This window comes from Sceloporus occidentalis, unplaced genomic scaffold (assembly GCF_023333645.1).
Source record: "Sceloporus occidentalis isolate IW3139 unplaced genomic scaffold, rSceOcc1.0.p SCAF_38, whole genome shotgun sequence".
Classification (NCBI taxonomy): Eukaryota; Metazoa; Chordata; class Lepidosauria; order Squamata; family Phrynosomatidae; genus Sceloporus; species Sceloporus occidentalis.
The window spans coordinates 4685440-4699635 of record NW_028317018.1 but is presented as its reverse complement, the minus strand read 5'-3'; the positions used below and the strand labels follow the sequence as shown (position 1 = coordinate 4699635).

At 44.0% G+C, this 14196-nt stretch overlaps 1 protein-coding gene across 1 annotated transcript in view; it reads left to right on the top strand.

The window, feature by feature from the left end:
* LOC149290646 (dynein axonemal heavy chain 7-like) overlaps positions 1 to 14196 on the top strand; it is a 110602-nt gene that overhangs the window by 25549 nt on the left and 70857 nt on the right. The window contains exons 23-27 of the mRNA XM_089488443.1: positions 740 to 908; positions 11212 to 11314; positions 12114 to 12241; positions 12960 to 13172; positions 13721 to 13819. Of these exons, the coding sequence (XP_089344569.1) occupies positions 740 to 908; positions 11212 to 11314; positions 12114 to 12241; positions 12960 to 13172; positions 13721 to 13819 (712 nt within the window). The remainder of the gene's footprint in view (positions 1 to 739; positions 909 to 11211; positions 11315 to 12113; positions 12242 to 12959; positions 13173 to 13720; positions 13820 to 14196) is intronic.

Sequence of the window (14196 nt, the reverse complement as noted above, 5' to 3'; positions counted from 1 at the left end):
TTTTTCTATCAATACATTTGCCAATTGCAATCCTGTGCCGAGTCTGAGCTAAGCATAAAATACCCCATTCTTTCCTTCCATTCCATATGCATATAGATCCCTAAAACTAGGAAAACTTTATTTTCTATGGGATGACATAATTACACAGTTTCAAAGCTTGTAATATATGTTATTTTTTCCCCAGCATTAAAAAGATGGCCTTGATTTGTAAAAAATGTATTACTTTGTTGTGTCTTGTTTCGAAAATTTCCCTGTGCGAGAAGCCTCTTGCTCTACGAGAACTGTTTACAAATAAAACTATACTATACTATACCCTATAACATTATAATTATCTTTCTATCTTCCATATTTATTTTGTATCTTTTGAAATATTTGTAGCTTCTTAATGGTTTCAAATCTTGCCTGATCCATAATATGACCCCCACAGGTCTTATGTTAACAGATGAACAGTTTAAAAAGTATATTAACACATTTGTCCTAATAATATATATAGTGAGTAGGGATACTTTTTTATATTATTTAATATTATACTTTCTTTTTTATAATGTGTTTTTGTGTCATAAAACATGTAGTAAATCATTTTTAGAGTAATCTTTACTGAGTTTTTATTAATTGTAACCTACACAAGGCTTATATGGCATAAATAATTTGCCCTATTTCCTAAGAAGAGAGAAAAAAAATTGAATAAAAAAATAAAATGTTTGCTTAAATTCAAATATATATATATTTTTAATAACAGAACTTTATTTGGTGCGCTTAATCTCCATCTTGGTGGAGCTCCGGAGGGACCAGCAGGAACAGGAAAAACTGAAACCACTAAAGATCTGGCAAAAGCAGTAGCCAAACAATGCGTTGTTTTCAATTGTTCTGATGGATTGGACTACCTTGCCTTAGGGAAATTCTTCAAGGTACTGTATGACAAAATACTGACCTTTTGCATAAAAATGGCCTTTCCTTTTACACTTTTGAGTACCAAATGCATAAGGCTGGAACCCCAAACTATGCTGGAGTATTGTTAGTTCGACCAGACTTTAAATACAGAATACATTAATTATGTGATATCACAAGGTGGATCGCAGCCGGCTGGGATTCACAATTGGCAAAATATACCCTTGCATATGGTGGACGTCTCCTGCTGGCATGATTATGAGGATCATCTGCAACCTTTTTAAGATACAGTACATCACTGCTCTGTTTTGCTCATATTATGGAGTAGATTCAGTTTAGCGTTAGCAGACCTTCTCGCAGCAATATCTGAATCCTGAGTGTGAACTTTTTTTTGCAGAAAAATGTTTCAGAAAACTTGGCTGTGTGTGCTGTAAATTGGCAACCTGTACGTTGTAAATGCAAGTCCACCAATATATAATCCACTCACTAGTACAATAAACGTGTACAATTCTGTGCTGAAGCCATACAGATGTCAGCTGAAAACTTTAGGGGGAACATATAAAAATCCTGTGTAAAAAGGATCAGTAGTATGTCATATGCAATGAGGTCATGTAGCCATGTAATAACACTAGCCACTAAGAACTGCTTCAACATTCCATTAATTGTCAAGTGACCCTCCCTTTTGTTTGAACTTGACATTGTTATATACCTTTTGCCACAGACCTCTTTAACCCCTTGATGACAATTGCCGGTCCGGGCACGTCACGGAAAAACATGTCGTTAACGACAAATGACGTGCCAGGACCGTCATTTGTTAAAACGGGTAAAAAAAATCGATCCGTGATCGATTTTTTTTTTACCCAAACGGCGTTGCTGTAATGCCTTGACCTCGAGGCATTCAGCAACGCCATGATCGGAATCAGGGGCCATGTCTGGCCCCTCCCTGGGGCGTCAACATCAACAAAGCGGACGCCCGTTTTAAAAGCGTTTAGGAGGCGATCAACGATCACCTCCTAAACCTAAATGGTGTCGCTGGAATGCCTCGATCAGGAGGCATCCAGCGACACCAAACACTTACCTCTTGATGGACTGTGACCGCTCCGGAGAGCAAGATGGCGGCGGCCCGGGAAAAAAAATAATAAAGATGTAAAGGTTCGCTAGAGAACTCTGGCTCCACTTGCAGGTTGAATACAGGTACTGCATTCAACCATGCAAGTCAATGGAGCCACGCTTTCTAATCACAGTGTGATTAATCACAGTGTGATTAGAAAAAATAAATTAAAAATAAAATAAAATTAATAATAATTAGAAAAAAAATAGTAAAAAACCAGTAAAATGTAAAAATAATTTCCCTCTGATGTCACTATCAGGGGAACCTTCAAGTTGAAAAAAAATGTTAAAAATGTTTTAAAAAAGGCAAAAAAAATTTAAAATATATATATAAAAAATATATTTTTGTGAGCAAGTCCTAAAATTAGCACATTAGCTTAAAACAGGGGTGGGCAATTAATTTTCCCATGGGGCCACATGAGAAATTGGAATGGTTTTAGAGGGCCAGACCTCTACAAACTACAAACTCCGAAGCCTTGTCCATTTTGTTAACTTATGTGCTGTTTAATAAAGTTATTCAAGCCTACGTCATTGGTAGAGGTGCTTGAATAAGTAAGGCCTGAATAACTATTAGCACAGCACAGAAGTGAACAAAATGAACAAGGCTTCGGAGTGCATACCGTATTTTTCGCTCTATAAGACGCACCTGCTGATAAGACGCACCTAGATTTTAGAGGAGAAAAAAAAGGAAAAAATATTTTGAGCTAAAAAATGGGCTAAAATATTTATTACAATAACTGAATAAGCTATGAACACAGTAAGACACACGCAGTAAGACACACACAGACACAGTAAGACACACACAGACACAGTGAGACACACACAGACACAGTAAGACACACACAGACACAGTAAGACACACACAGACACAGTAAGACACACACAGACACAGTGAGACACACACAGACACAGTAAGATACACACAGACACAGTGAGACACACACAGACACAGTAAGACACACACAGACACAGTGAGACACACACAGACACAGTAAGACACACACAGACACAGTAAGACACACACAGACACAGTGAGACACACACAGACACAGTAAGACACACACAGACACAGTAAGACACACACAGACACAGTGAGACACACACAGACACAGTAAGACACACACAGACACAGTAAGACACACACAGACACAGTGAGACACACACAGACACAGTAAGACACACACAGACACAGTGAGACACACACAGACACAGTAAGATACACACACACACACACACAGTAAGACACACACACAAACACAGTAAGACACACACACACAGTAAGACCTCCCTCCCTAACCCCCCTTCTCAGTATCTCCCCTCTAACTCCCTAACCCCCCCTTCTCAGTATCTCCCCTCTAACTCCCTAACCCCCCCTTCTCAGGATCTCCCCCCCCGCCCCGGTCACTTACCTTAAACTCCTGTGTTGGAAGCGTGAGGCGTTTGTCTCGGGTGCCGGCGCTTCACTGCTGATCGCCGGCGTCTGACGTCATATGCCGGCGCCCAGCGTAAAGCGCCGGCACCCGAGACAAACGCTTCCAACACAGGAGTTTAAGGTAAGTGACCGGGGCGGGGGGGGACACCGGACTCATTGGTGAGTCACCAGGACACTCTTTGCGGGCCGGTCCGAGCTATTCAGCGGGCCGGATGTGGCCCGCGGGCCGTGCTTTGCCCAGGTCTGGCTTAAAACAATTCTCGCATGGAAAGAGTTAAAATGCTGGCATATTAAATGCCCATGGGGTGTCTACTTTTAAAAAAATGTATGATTTGATGGGGTAAATTGAATTGGCCGGATTCAACAATGTCCCAATTAACACGGGGGGGAAGGATGGCCACACATCTAATTTCCAATTAGAAAAATGCACACATACCAAATGTGGCCTTTTAGTTCCCCCCAAAAATGACAAACCCATGCATGTGGGGTATCACTGTACTCAGGAGATGTTGCTGAACACATATTGGGGTGTCGTGTGACAGTGGCATATACCAGGAGCTGTAAATTCATACATAAAGTAGGTGTGTGTGGGAAAAACACACACACAAAAATACTACTGCAAACTTTGAAAAAATGCTGGTGGTAAAATGTGTGCATGCAAAGAGTTAAAATACCAGCATTTAAAATACCCTATGGTGTCTAGTTTTCAAAAATATATGGTTTTGTTGGGCACACTGAAATGGCCCGGCTCAAAGATGTACCAAATAGGGCATGGGCAGTGGATCCCCAAATGCCAAAGTTCAATATTGAAAAATGTGCATGCCCCAAATGTGGTCATTTTGCCCCCAAACAGCCAGGCAAAATCATTCATGTGGGGTATCACTGCGCTCATGAGATGTTGCTAAACACATATTGGGGTGTTTTGTGATAGTGTCAGGCCCCCAGCCCCTCATCATGCCCCTTACCGGGGTCTTTGGCTGGACGCCGTGCTCCGTTGCGGGGCGAACTACGTCCTCGTCCTCCGGTGCCTCCCGTGCCGGCAACCACGCGGCAGATCATCCGGCCATCACGGCCGCCAGCGGCAATTACAGCAAGGCGCGCTCCCTCACAATCCCAATCTCAGGCGCCCTCTGCTGGCCGCTGCACGGTAGTGCAGGGCAGACTAAGTTAACCCCTAATTAACCCCCATGGTGGGGAATACTTATGCTCTCGGGTGTAGGTGTAACACCTGTGAGTCAGTGGGAGGAACCTGGCCTGTAGAATATAAAAACCCAGCTCAACCTTCAGTCTGGGCTTAGTTATTGAGCTTCTAGTGCCTTGTGTTCTGCTCTGTGCGATTCCCCATTTATCCTGCCTTTTTGTGTTTGACCTCCTGGTATTCGAATTCGGCTTGTTTCTCGTTATTGCTCCTTCGCTGCCTGCCCTGACCCGGATTTATCACTCGGACTTTGTATTTGGCTTATTCTTTCCATCTGGTGCTACCCTGCTCTACGCTCCCTACCTTTCCAGCTAGAACCCCCGACAGAATAACTAAGCCATGGAGCCTGCAGGAGTGGCCGAAGCCATTCAAGCTTTGACCCAGCAACTTGTTACGCTGACACAGACTGTTCAGGGTGTACAGGATCAGCAACACCAGCTTCAGACTCAAGTCCAAGCACTGCAAGCGGGCCCTCCTATGGGGGTCCCACCGCCTCCCCCGATTCCTTATCAGGGTCTCCATGATGAGGGGGCGGCCGCTGCACCAGAGCCACAGGTCAAGCTCCCCGAACGATTTGACGGGGACCGTACATGGTATCAATCTTTTATCACGGCCTGTGAACTCCTCTTCGCGCTCAAACCAAGAACGTACGCCACTGATTTCGTACAAGTCCGTACGGCTATCTCCTTGTTGACAGGCGGCCCTATGACATGGGCACACCACCTCCTACATGTAAACCACCCGGCTCTAGCCACATGGCAAGCCTTTCGTCGGGCTATGGACGCTTTGTACGACGATCCCCATAGAATGGCTTCAGCAGAAACCACTTTGCGTGCCCTGAAGCAAGGACGTCGACCTGTTGAGGACTATACTGCAGAATTCCGGCGGGTTGCAGTTGAAACGGCATGGAATGAACCTGCTTTATTGCATCAATTCCGCCTAGGCCTGTCTGACACACTCAAGGATGAGCTAGCTCGGGTAGGGGTTCCCGGCACCCTGGAAGAAGTTATCTTCCTCGTCACCCAGATGGACCGACGTCTTCGGGAACGACGACTGGAACGTGCCACTCCTTCCACACCTTTCTTTCGCTCCCCAGTGCCTACTCGCACTCCCGACCACCCACCACAACTTCCAGCCGAGGAACCCATGCAAATCGGGATGACTCGAGGACCTCTCTCCGCCGCTGAGAAGAATAGAAGACGCCAAGCTAATTTGTGTCTCTACTGTGGTGGTGCGGGCCATATCGTGCACAACTGCCCCGAACTCGCCTCCCGAGGTAAGCCTCCTACTTACTTGGCGTCAACGTTTTTGGGAAATAACGCTCCTCACCTATCTCTCCCTGTTTCCCTGCAGTGGGGAGATAAGAAGATAGCTTTAACCGCTATTATCGACTCGGGTGCCAGCGAATGCTTTATTGACCTGTCTTTGGCAGACTCCCTCTGCATACCCACGCAAGTCAAGCACCATCCACTGACGATCCAACTCGTGGACGGGAGCAACATTCAATCGGGACCTGTCATCAAAGAGACTGTGTCTATCTCGTTGATATCTGGTGTCAAACACTGTGAAACAATAAAGTTTAACTTAGTCAAATCACCTTTGTTTCCTCTGATCCTGGGTTTACCGTGGCTCCGCCTCCATGATCCTCTCATACGATGGGCGACCGGTACTATCTCGTTTACATCTCGCTATTGTCGCCATCAGTGTCTGTCTAACTCCGTTTTGGCTCTCACCAATGGAGTCACCCCGGGAGAAAACTCAAGTCTTCAACTCCCCGCTCCCTACATGGTTTTCCGTAAGGTGTTCGATACAAAGGAAGCCGAGCACTTACCCCCACATCGACCCTATGACTGCCCTATAGACTTGCAACCCGGAGCGGCCATACCGTTCGGTCGCATTTTTCCGCTATCAGAACCTGAACTGGTGGTGCTCAAGGACTATCTGGATGACAGTTTAAAGAAGGGCTTTATCAGGCCTTCAACATCCCCAGCCGGCGCCGGGATATTCTTCGTCGGGAAGAAGGATGGAGGTCTAAGACCCTGCGTGGACTATAGAGAAATCAACAAGATAACGATAAAGAATAAATATCCTCTTCCTCTAATCCCTGAATTGATGGATCGGCTACGTGAGGCTCGTATCTTCTCCAAACTTGATCTACTGGGGGCGTACAATCTCGTACGTATCCGCAAAGGGGATGAATGGAAGACAGCGTTCCGGACTCGATATGGCCACTTTGAGTATCGGGTAATGCCATTCGGGTTATGCAATGCACCCGCTACTTTTCAACATTTTTTGAATGATGTGTTCAGGGACATGCTCGACAGGTTCGTGGTCATCTACTTAGACGATATACTGATCTACTCACCCACCTTGGCGGAACACAGACAACACGTGATTCAAGTTCTAACACGTCTCCAACAACATCGACTATATGCAAAGTGGGAGAAGTGTGTATTCGAAACTACTAAAGTGGAATTTCTGGGCTACATCATTACGCCGGGGAGGATAGAGATGGACCCCAGGAAAATTTCAACCATACTACAATGGCCTGTACCAACTTCAGTCAAGGCAGTCCAATGGTTCCTAGGGTTCGCCAACTTCTACCGGCGCTTCATCAAAGGCTTTTCCCGAATCATGCAACCTGTCACATGCCTAACCAAGAAGGATGCTCGCTTCGCATGGACCCCACAAGCCCAACAGGCCTTCGATGAGTTGAAAAGGAGGTTCACTGAAGCACCCATCCTCGTCCTTCCAGATCCCCGCAAAGCCTACTTCCTGGAGGTTGATGCCTCGGAAACAGCGGTAGGTGCCGTGCTTTCACAGCGTCACGGAGAGATGAGCCTCCTCCACCCTGTTTCTTTCTTCTCCAGACGTCTCAGTCCTGCTGAACGGAACTACGGTGTCGGAGATCGGGAGTTGCTAGCCATTTTACTTGCTTTACAGGAATGGCGACATCTTCTGGAAGGGGCCGATCATCCTATCACGGTGTTTACCGATCACCGCAACCTGGAGTATCTACGGTCGGCACGCCGCTTGTGTCCCAGACAAGCACGGTGGGCCCTATACTTCACTCGTTTTCAACTCCACATCACCTATCGCCCGGGGGCTCAAAATAAAAAGGCCGATGCTCTCTCCCGACTCCATGATCCCGTCGAAGAGGGTCCCTCACCTACCCACACCATTCTTCAGCCTGGTCATTTTTTAGCCACGCAAGGCTCCATCCTCAGCCAAATCCGTGAAAACAGTCGGGATTCTGAACAAACCACTGGTCTCCCTCCTCTGCGTTGCGAACATGGACTCTTATATAAGGACAAACTCCTTTTTGTGCCCACCAAAGCTAGAACCGTTGTCCTTCATTCTGTACATGACCATCCCTTAGCTGGGCATGGAGGCGTCAAAAGCACCTTAAAATTGGCCCAACGTACAATCATGCGATACCTGTGCCCGTTCTAAAGGGAATACCACGAAACCCGCTGGACTGTTACAACCTTTACCCATTCCTGAACAACCTTGGTCCGATGTGACTGTAGACTTCATCGTCGACTTACCCTTGTCTCACCATTGTGACACCATCATGGTGGTAGTTGACCGGCTCACCAAGATGGCCCACTTTGTCCCCACATCCGGAACACCCACGGCCTCCACTACCGCTGAGCTCTTCATTAACGCTATTTTTCGTCTTCATGGGATTCCACGTTCTATTCTCTCCGATAGGGGGGTCCAGTTCACATCTCGCTTCTGGAACGCCTTCTGTACTGGACTACGTATCGACCGTCGTTTATCCACCGCATACCATCCGCATACCAATGGTCAAACTGAGAGGACAAACCAAATACTGGAGACCTATCTTCGTTGTTATATGAACTCCGTTCAAGACGACTGGTCCCCAATGCTACCTCTGGCTGAGTTTTGCTACAACAGCCGCCATCAACGATCCATTGGGATGTCTCCCTTCAAAGCCAACTATGGATACGAGCTCAAGTTGCATCCTGACTTACCTGCCTCTCAAACCGTTCCGTCTGTTGCTGAACGTATACTCCTCATTCACCAAGGACTGAACACCCTCAAATCACATCTCTCCCGAGCCCAAAAGGAATACAAGCGATATGCTGACTGCAGACGTAGACCCGCTCCTTGTTATCAAGTCGGGGACAAAGTTTGGCTCTCAACATCCAACCTCAAATTACCCAGTCCTGCGAAGAAACTGAACCCCAAATACGTTGGACCATTTTCCATCACCTCCTTAATCGGCCCAGTGGCAGTTCGCCTTGACCTTCCTCCGTCTTGGCGTGTACACCCTACCTTTCACGTGTCCCTCCTCAAGAAATGGTACCCAAGCTCGGAAGCATCAACTCACGCTACTTCTTCTCCTGTCCCAGTTGCTGATGCTGAGGAATACGAAGTAGCTCAAATCCTTGACTCCCGGATTCGTTATGGTCGCCTCGAATACTTAATCCATTGGAAAGGCTATGGTCCAGAGGAACGATCCTGGGAACCTTTGTCCAACATCCACGCTCCTGCCAAACTACGAGCTTTCCATCGGGCCCATCCTGGCCGTCCAGCACCATGTCGCGCCCGGAGGTCGCGTCTAAGGGGGGGATCTGTCAGGCCCCCAGCCCCTCATCATGCCCCTTACCGGGGTCTTTGGCTGGACGCCGTGCTCCGTTGCGGGGCGGACTACGTCCTCGTCCTCCGGTGCCTCCCGTGCCGGCAACCACGCGGCAGATCATCCGGCCATCACGGCCGCCAGCGGCAGTTGCTGCGAGGCGCGCCCCCACGCTGTTGCGGCCGCTCCCGCACAATCCCAATCTCAGGCGCCCTCTGCTGGCCGCCGCACGGTAGTGCAGGGCAGACTAAGTTAACACCTAATTAACCCCCATGGTGGGGAATACTTATGCTCTCGGGTGTAGGTGTAACACCTGTGAGTCAGTGGGAGGAACCTGGCCTGTAGAATATAAAAACCCAGCTCACCCTTCAGTCTGGGCTTAGTTATTGAGCTTCTAGTGCCTTGTGTTCTGCTCTGTGCGATTCCCCATTTATCCTGCCTTTTTGTGTTTGACCTCCTGGTATTCGACTTCGGCTTGTTTCTCGTTATTGCTCCTTCGCTGCCTGCCCTGACCCGGATTTATCACTCGGACTTTGTATTTGGCTTATTCTTTCCATCTGGTGCTACCCTGCTCTACGCTCCCTACCTTTCCAGCTAGCACCCCGACAGATAGTGACATATACGAGAACTTTTTAATTCATACCTGAAGTAAAATGTGTGTGACAAAACAAATGCAAAAAAATGACTACCACAAAGTTTGACAAAGACTGGTGGTAGATATGGTGCATGGAAAGAGTTAAAATACTAGCATTTGAAATACCCTGGGGTGTCTAGTTTTCAAAAATATATGGCTTTATTGGGCACACTGAAATGGCCCGGCTCAAAGATGTACCAAATAGGGCATGGGCAGTGGATCCCCAAATGCCAAAGTTCAACATTGAAAATGCGCATGCCCCAGATGTGGCCCTTTTGCCCCCAAACAGCCAGGCAAAATCATTCATGTGAGGTATCGCTGTACTCAGGAGATGTTGCTAAACACATATTGGGGTGTTTTATGATAGTGACATATACCAGAACCTGTTTATTCATACCTAAAGTAAAATGTGTGTGAAAAAACAAATGCAAAAAAAATGACTACCATAAAGTTTGACAAAGGCTGATAGTAAAATTAGTGCTTGGAAAGGGTTAAAATACTAGCATTTGGAATACCCTGGGCTGTCTAGTTTTCAAAAATATATGACTTGATGGGGTAAATTGTATTGGCCGGCTTCAAAGATACCCGAAATGGCACATGGGGGGAAGAATTACCAGATTTGGAAAAAATGGCTTTGAAATCGCAAAACGCTACCTGTACTTTTTGCCCCATAATGTGTAGAAAAAAGCAAAAAAACATAAAAACATTGGGTATTTCTAAACTCAGGACAAATAGTAGAATCTATTTAGCAGGTTTTTTCATTACCTTTTATAGATGAGTAAAAGATTTTTCAACTAAAAGTTAGAAACAGTCATTTTTTTCTAAATTTTTCACCATATTTTATACTTTTTTTAATAGTAAATAATATGATACAATCAAAACAATGTCATCTAAAGAAAGCCCTTCTTGTCCTGAAAAAAACAATATCAAATGTGTGTGGGTTCAGTAAACGGGAAAGAAGAAAATTACAACTAAACACGAGCAGCGCAGAAATGTTAAAACGGCCATTGTCACGAAGGGTACAAAAAGTAAAATCAGCCTTTGTCACGAAGGGGTTAAATCGAAATGTAAATTCTATTTTTTGTTTAGAGCCCCCTTTCATATATTTATCCTAAGTATGACCAAAACAGAGCAGTGACCATCATCTAAGCCTTATCATGACATGGACAATCTGGCACTGATTTATCATTGTGCTTTTTAATACAACAAACAGAAAAAAGGGAAAGTATGTACTGTATTCCTCAGCCGATGTACAAGTATTACATTCTAATCTACAACCACCTGTCATAAAGCAGAATGCATGTTGTGTTCCTTCACTGATTAAACCATCTATCTTTTTGTAGGGTTTACTTTCTTGTGGAGCCTGGGCTTGCTTTGACGAGTTTAACAGAATTGATTTAGAAGTGCTCTCTGTGGTTGCTCAACAAATTCTTACCATCCAAAGAGGTATTTGATTAGTTATGAGATAACAATTTTCATTTGTCTCACTAATGGGGTGTGTTTGTTGAACTGCAGATAAGGAAAATGTGAGTCACCAAAACAAAGAACCATGCCATGGTTTGTACTCCAAGTTAGGATTGTCTTGCTGATTTGCAATGTTGTTAATTAATCTAAAGTAAGATTTCTTTATTAAAGTGCACATTTTTTTTCATTTTTGTTGCTGACATTCAGGCAAATTCTGTCTGTCTACCTTTTAAAATACACAATTTGTTTCAATGGTAGCCCTAACCAATTATTAGGAACTTCTAATTATAGAAATCCTGAGAACTGGATTAATGTGCCTGTTGACATCACACATATTGATTATTTTATTTCATAAATTACATCATACAAGGTGGTATTCTAATTTAAAATTATTATTTTTGAATTGTAACCAATATTTCATGGATACAAAATGTATAATTTTAGGAAGTGAGTGTGACAGATGTGTTTAGAGCTCATTTTCCCTTAATTGTTCCGTGAGAAAAAAATAACAGTTCTGATATATTCATAAAACACCTTAGTGGATCATAATATTTTGTATTTACAATACAAATTGTTTGTGGGTCATTGGCACCTCTTTTAAATCACAGCAGACACTATGGGAATTTTTTTTTGCCTGTGCTACAGAACCTGCTGGTGCTCTGTAAATAAAATGTTATGTGATGCACTGGCATATTTATTTTACCATAAAAGAACACTACTACAAAATGTTCTGCAAACTTTTAAATGATATCAACATCATATATTTTATTTGCTTTTAAAGGTATCAATTCAGGATCTAATTTGTTAATGTTTGAGGGCACTGAATTGAAATTGAACCCTACATGTGCTGTCTTTATCACTATGAATCCGGGATATGCGGGCCGCTCAGAACTCCCTGACAATCTTAAGGTAATTTTTGTACTCTGTAAAACTGTTAATTAAGTCTTTATAATATGTTTCTGTATATCTATATCAGCAGAACACACAGTTTTGCGTTTGTGTTCTCTTTGCCAAACTGTGGGTGGCTTTTTGCCAAAGCTGCTATAAAAACTGTAACCATATTCACAATTTTAATTTGGACAAGTAAAGTGATGTGGCCTTTTGAAAATACCAAATGAAAAGTCAGCCCATGAATGGTTTTCAGAAGGGTCATTTACAGTGTCATACATTAAGTTCACAAACATTAAGATTTTACCCATGTATCAAAAGGGCCCAAATTGGATCTAATCACTTGACCATATTGCAGAACACATATGCGGGCCTAAAGAGTTCAATTACATTAGTCGTAGGGGTTTTATATGTCATTGACATCATATTTCAAGGTATGTAACAAACTCCCAACATAACTACAAGCATAGTTCTTATTCTTATTGAAATGAGAGCAGTCAATGAATACCATTTACAAGGCACGAGGCAAACCTTTATATTGGCAATTTTAGTTTTCGAAAATGTGCTATCCTTGAAATATATTTTGTCTGTCTTGTATAAATAATTTTAGTACACTAAATGCCTTCCCTCGTAGGGACTTATTGCTAATGGTAGTTGGAAATTATCGGTACTGTTGTCTTTGAATTCCAAATGTTCTTTGCGCCATGAAAATGATTGACCGCATCATGTTATTTTGTAGGCTCTCTTCAGGACAGTAGCTATGATGGTGCCTGACTATGCAATGATAGCAGAGATTGTTTTGTATTCCTGTGGCTTTGTCACTGCCCGGCCACTGTCTGTGAAAATTGTCGCAACATACCGGCTCTGTTCTGAACAGCTGTCGTCCCAGCATCACTATGATTATGGCATGAGAGCCGTAAAATCAGTGCTGACGGCTGCAGGCAACCTGAAGGTAAATATTTACACTCTAAACAACGCCAATCTATCTATTGATCGATCGGCTGAGCTTTGACTCGCTGTGTATAGTCATTTTGTAGCTATGGGTGTGTATTGGCATTTGCATCAGAAATGCTTATCCCACCTAGTCTTCAGAAAATGTAATCATCCAGAAATGACGTGATCTCAAAATAGTTTAACCTAATAATTTAGTAGCGAGAGCAAGAGCTCTCTCCTTACCTACGAGTCCCTTCCATTTTCTATTCTCTTTGTTGCACCATATTTTTTTGCTATGCCTTTCCTTTTATATTTTCCCTACTTTTACAATAACTCCAATTTCTTTTCTTTGTAGCTAGTTCCTGTTAAAAAGTTTTTAGATTTATACAGACAGAGCTGTGAAACAACAAAGTTAAAAACAGAGCTGCCTCTCCGCCTGCCATGTTTATGACTATCCTTCTCTTCTGCTTTCATAATATAGAATCACTGTTTCACCATGGCGACCAATAATAAATATAAGGGATGATTTTTTTTGTGAACCTCACTTTTTTATTTATATTCTTACAGCTCAAATATCCAACAGAAAATGAAGAAATTTTGCTGCTCAGATCCATTATTGATGTAAACCTACCCAAATTTTTGTCTCATGATTTGCCACTGTTTGAGGTAAGATTGCCCTTGATATTGATGGGCTCTACATACCTCTTTAAAAGTAAATTTTACCTCAATGTATAATAAAAACAGAATTACCGTATTTGCTCGATTATAAGACAAGGTTTTTTTCAGAGCAAATGCTCTGAAAAATACCCCTCGTCTTCTAATCGGGGTCGTCTTCTAATCAGACCTCAAATAGAGACTAAGATCCAGATCCCCCGCACCGCTGCAGGGGACCTGGATCCTCCTGTCTCCCCCCCCCCCATTTAACACCTCCCCACACACACTTACCGGTGCTTCCTGCTGTATTGCCGGGGCAGCGGGTTGACGTCTACGCGATCCGCGTAGACAACGTCCGCTGCAGCCGGAAGGAGGTGTGGCTAGCAGCG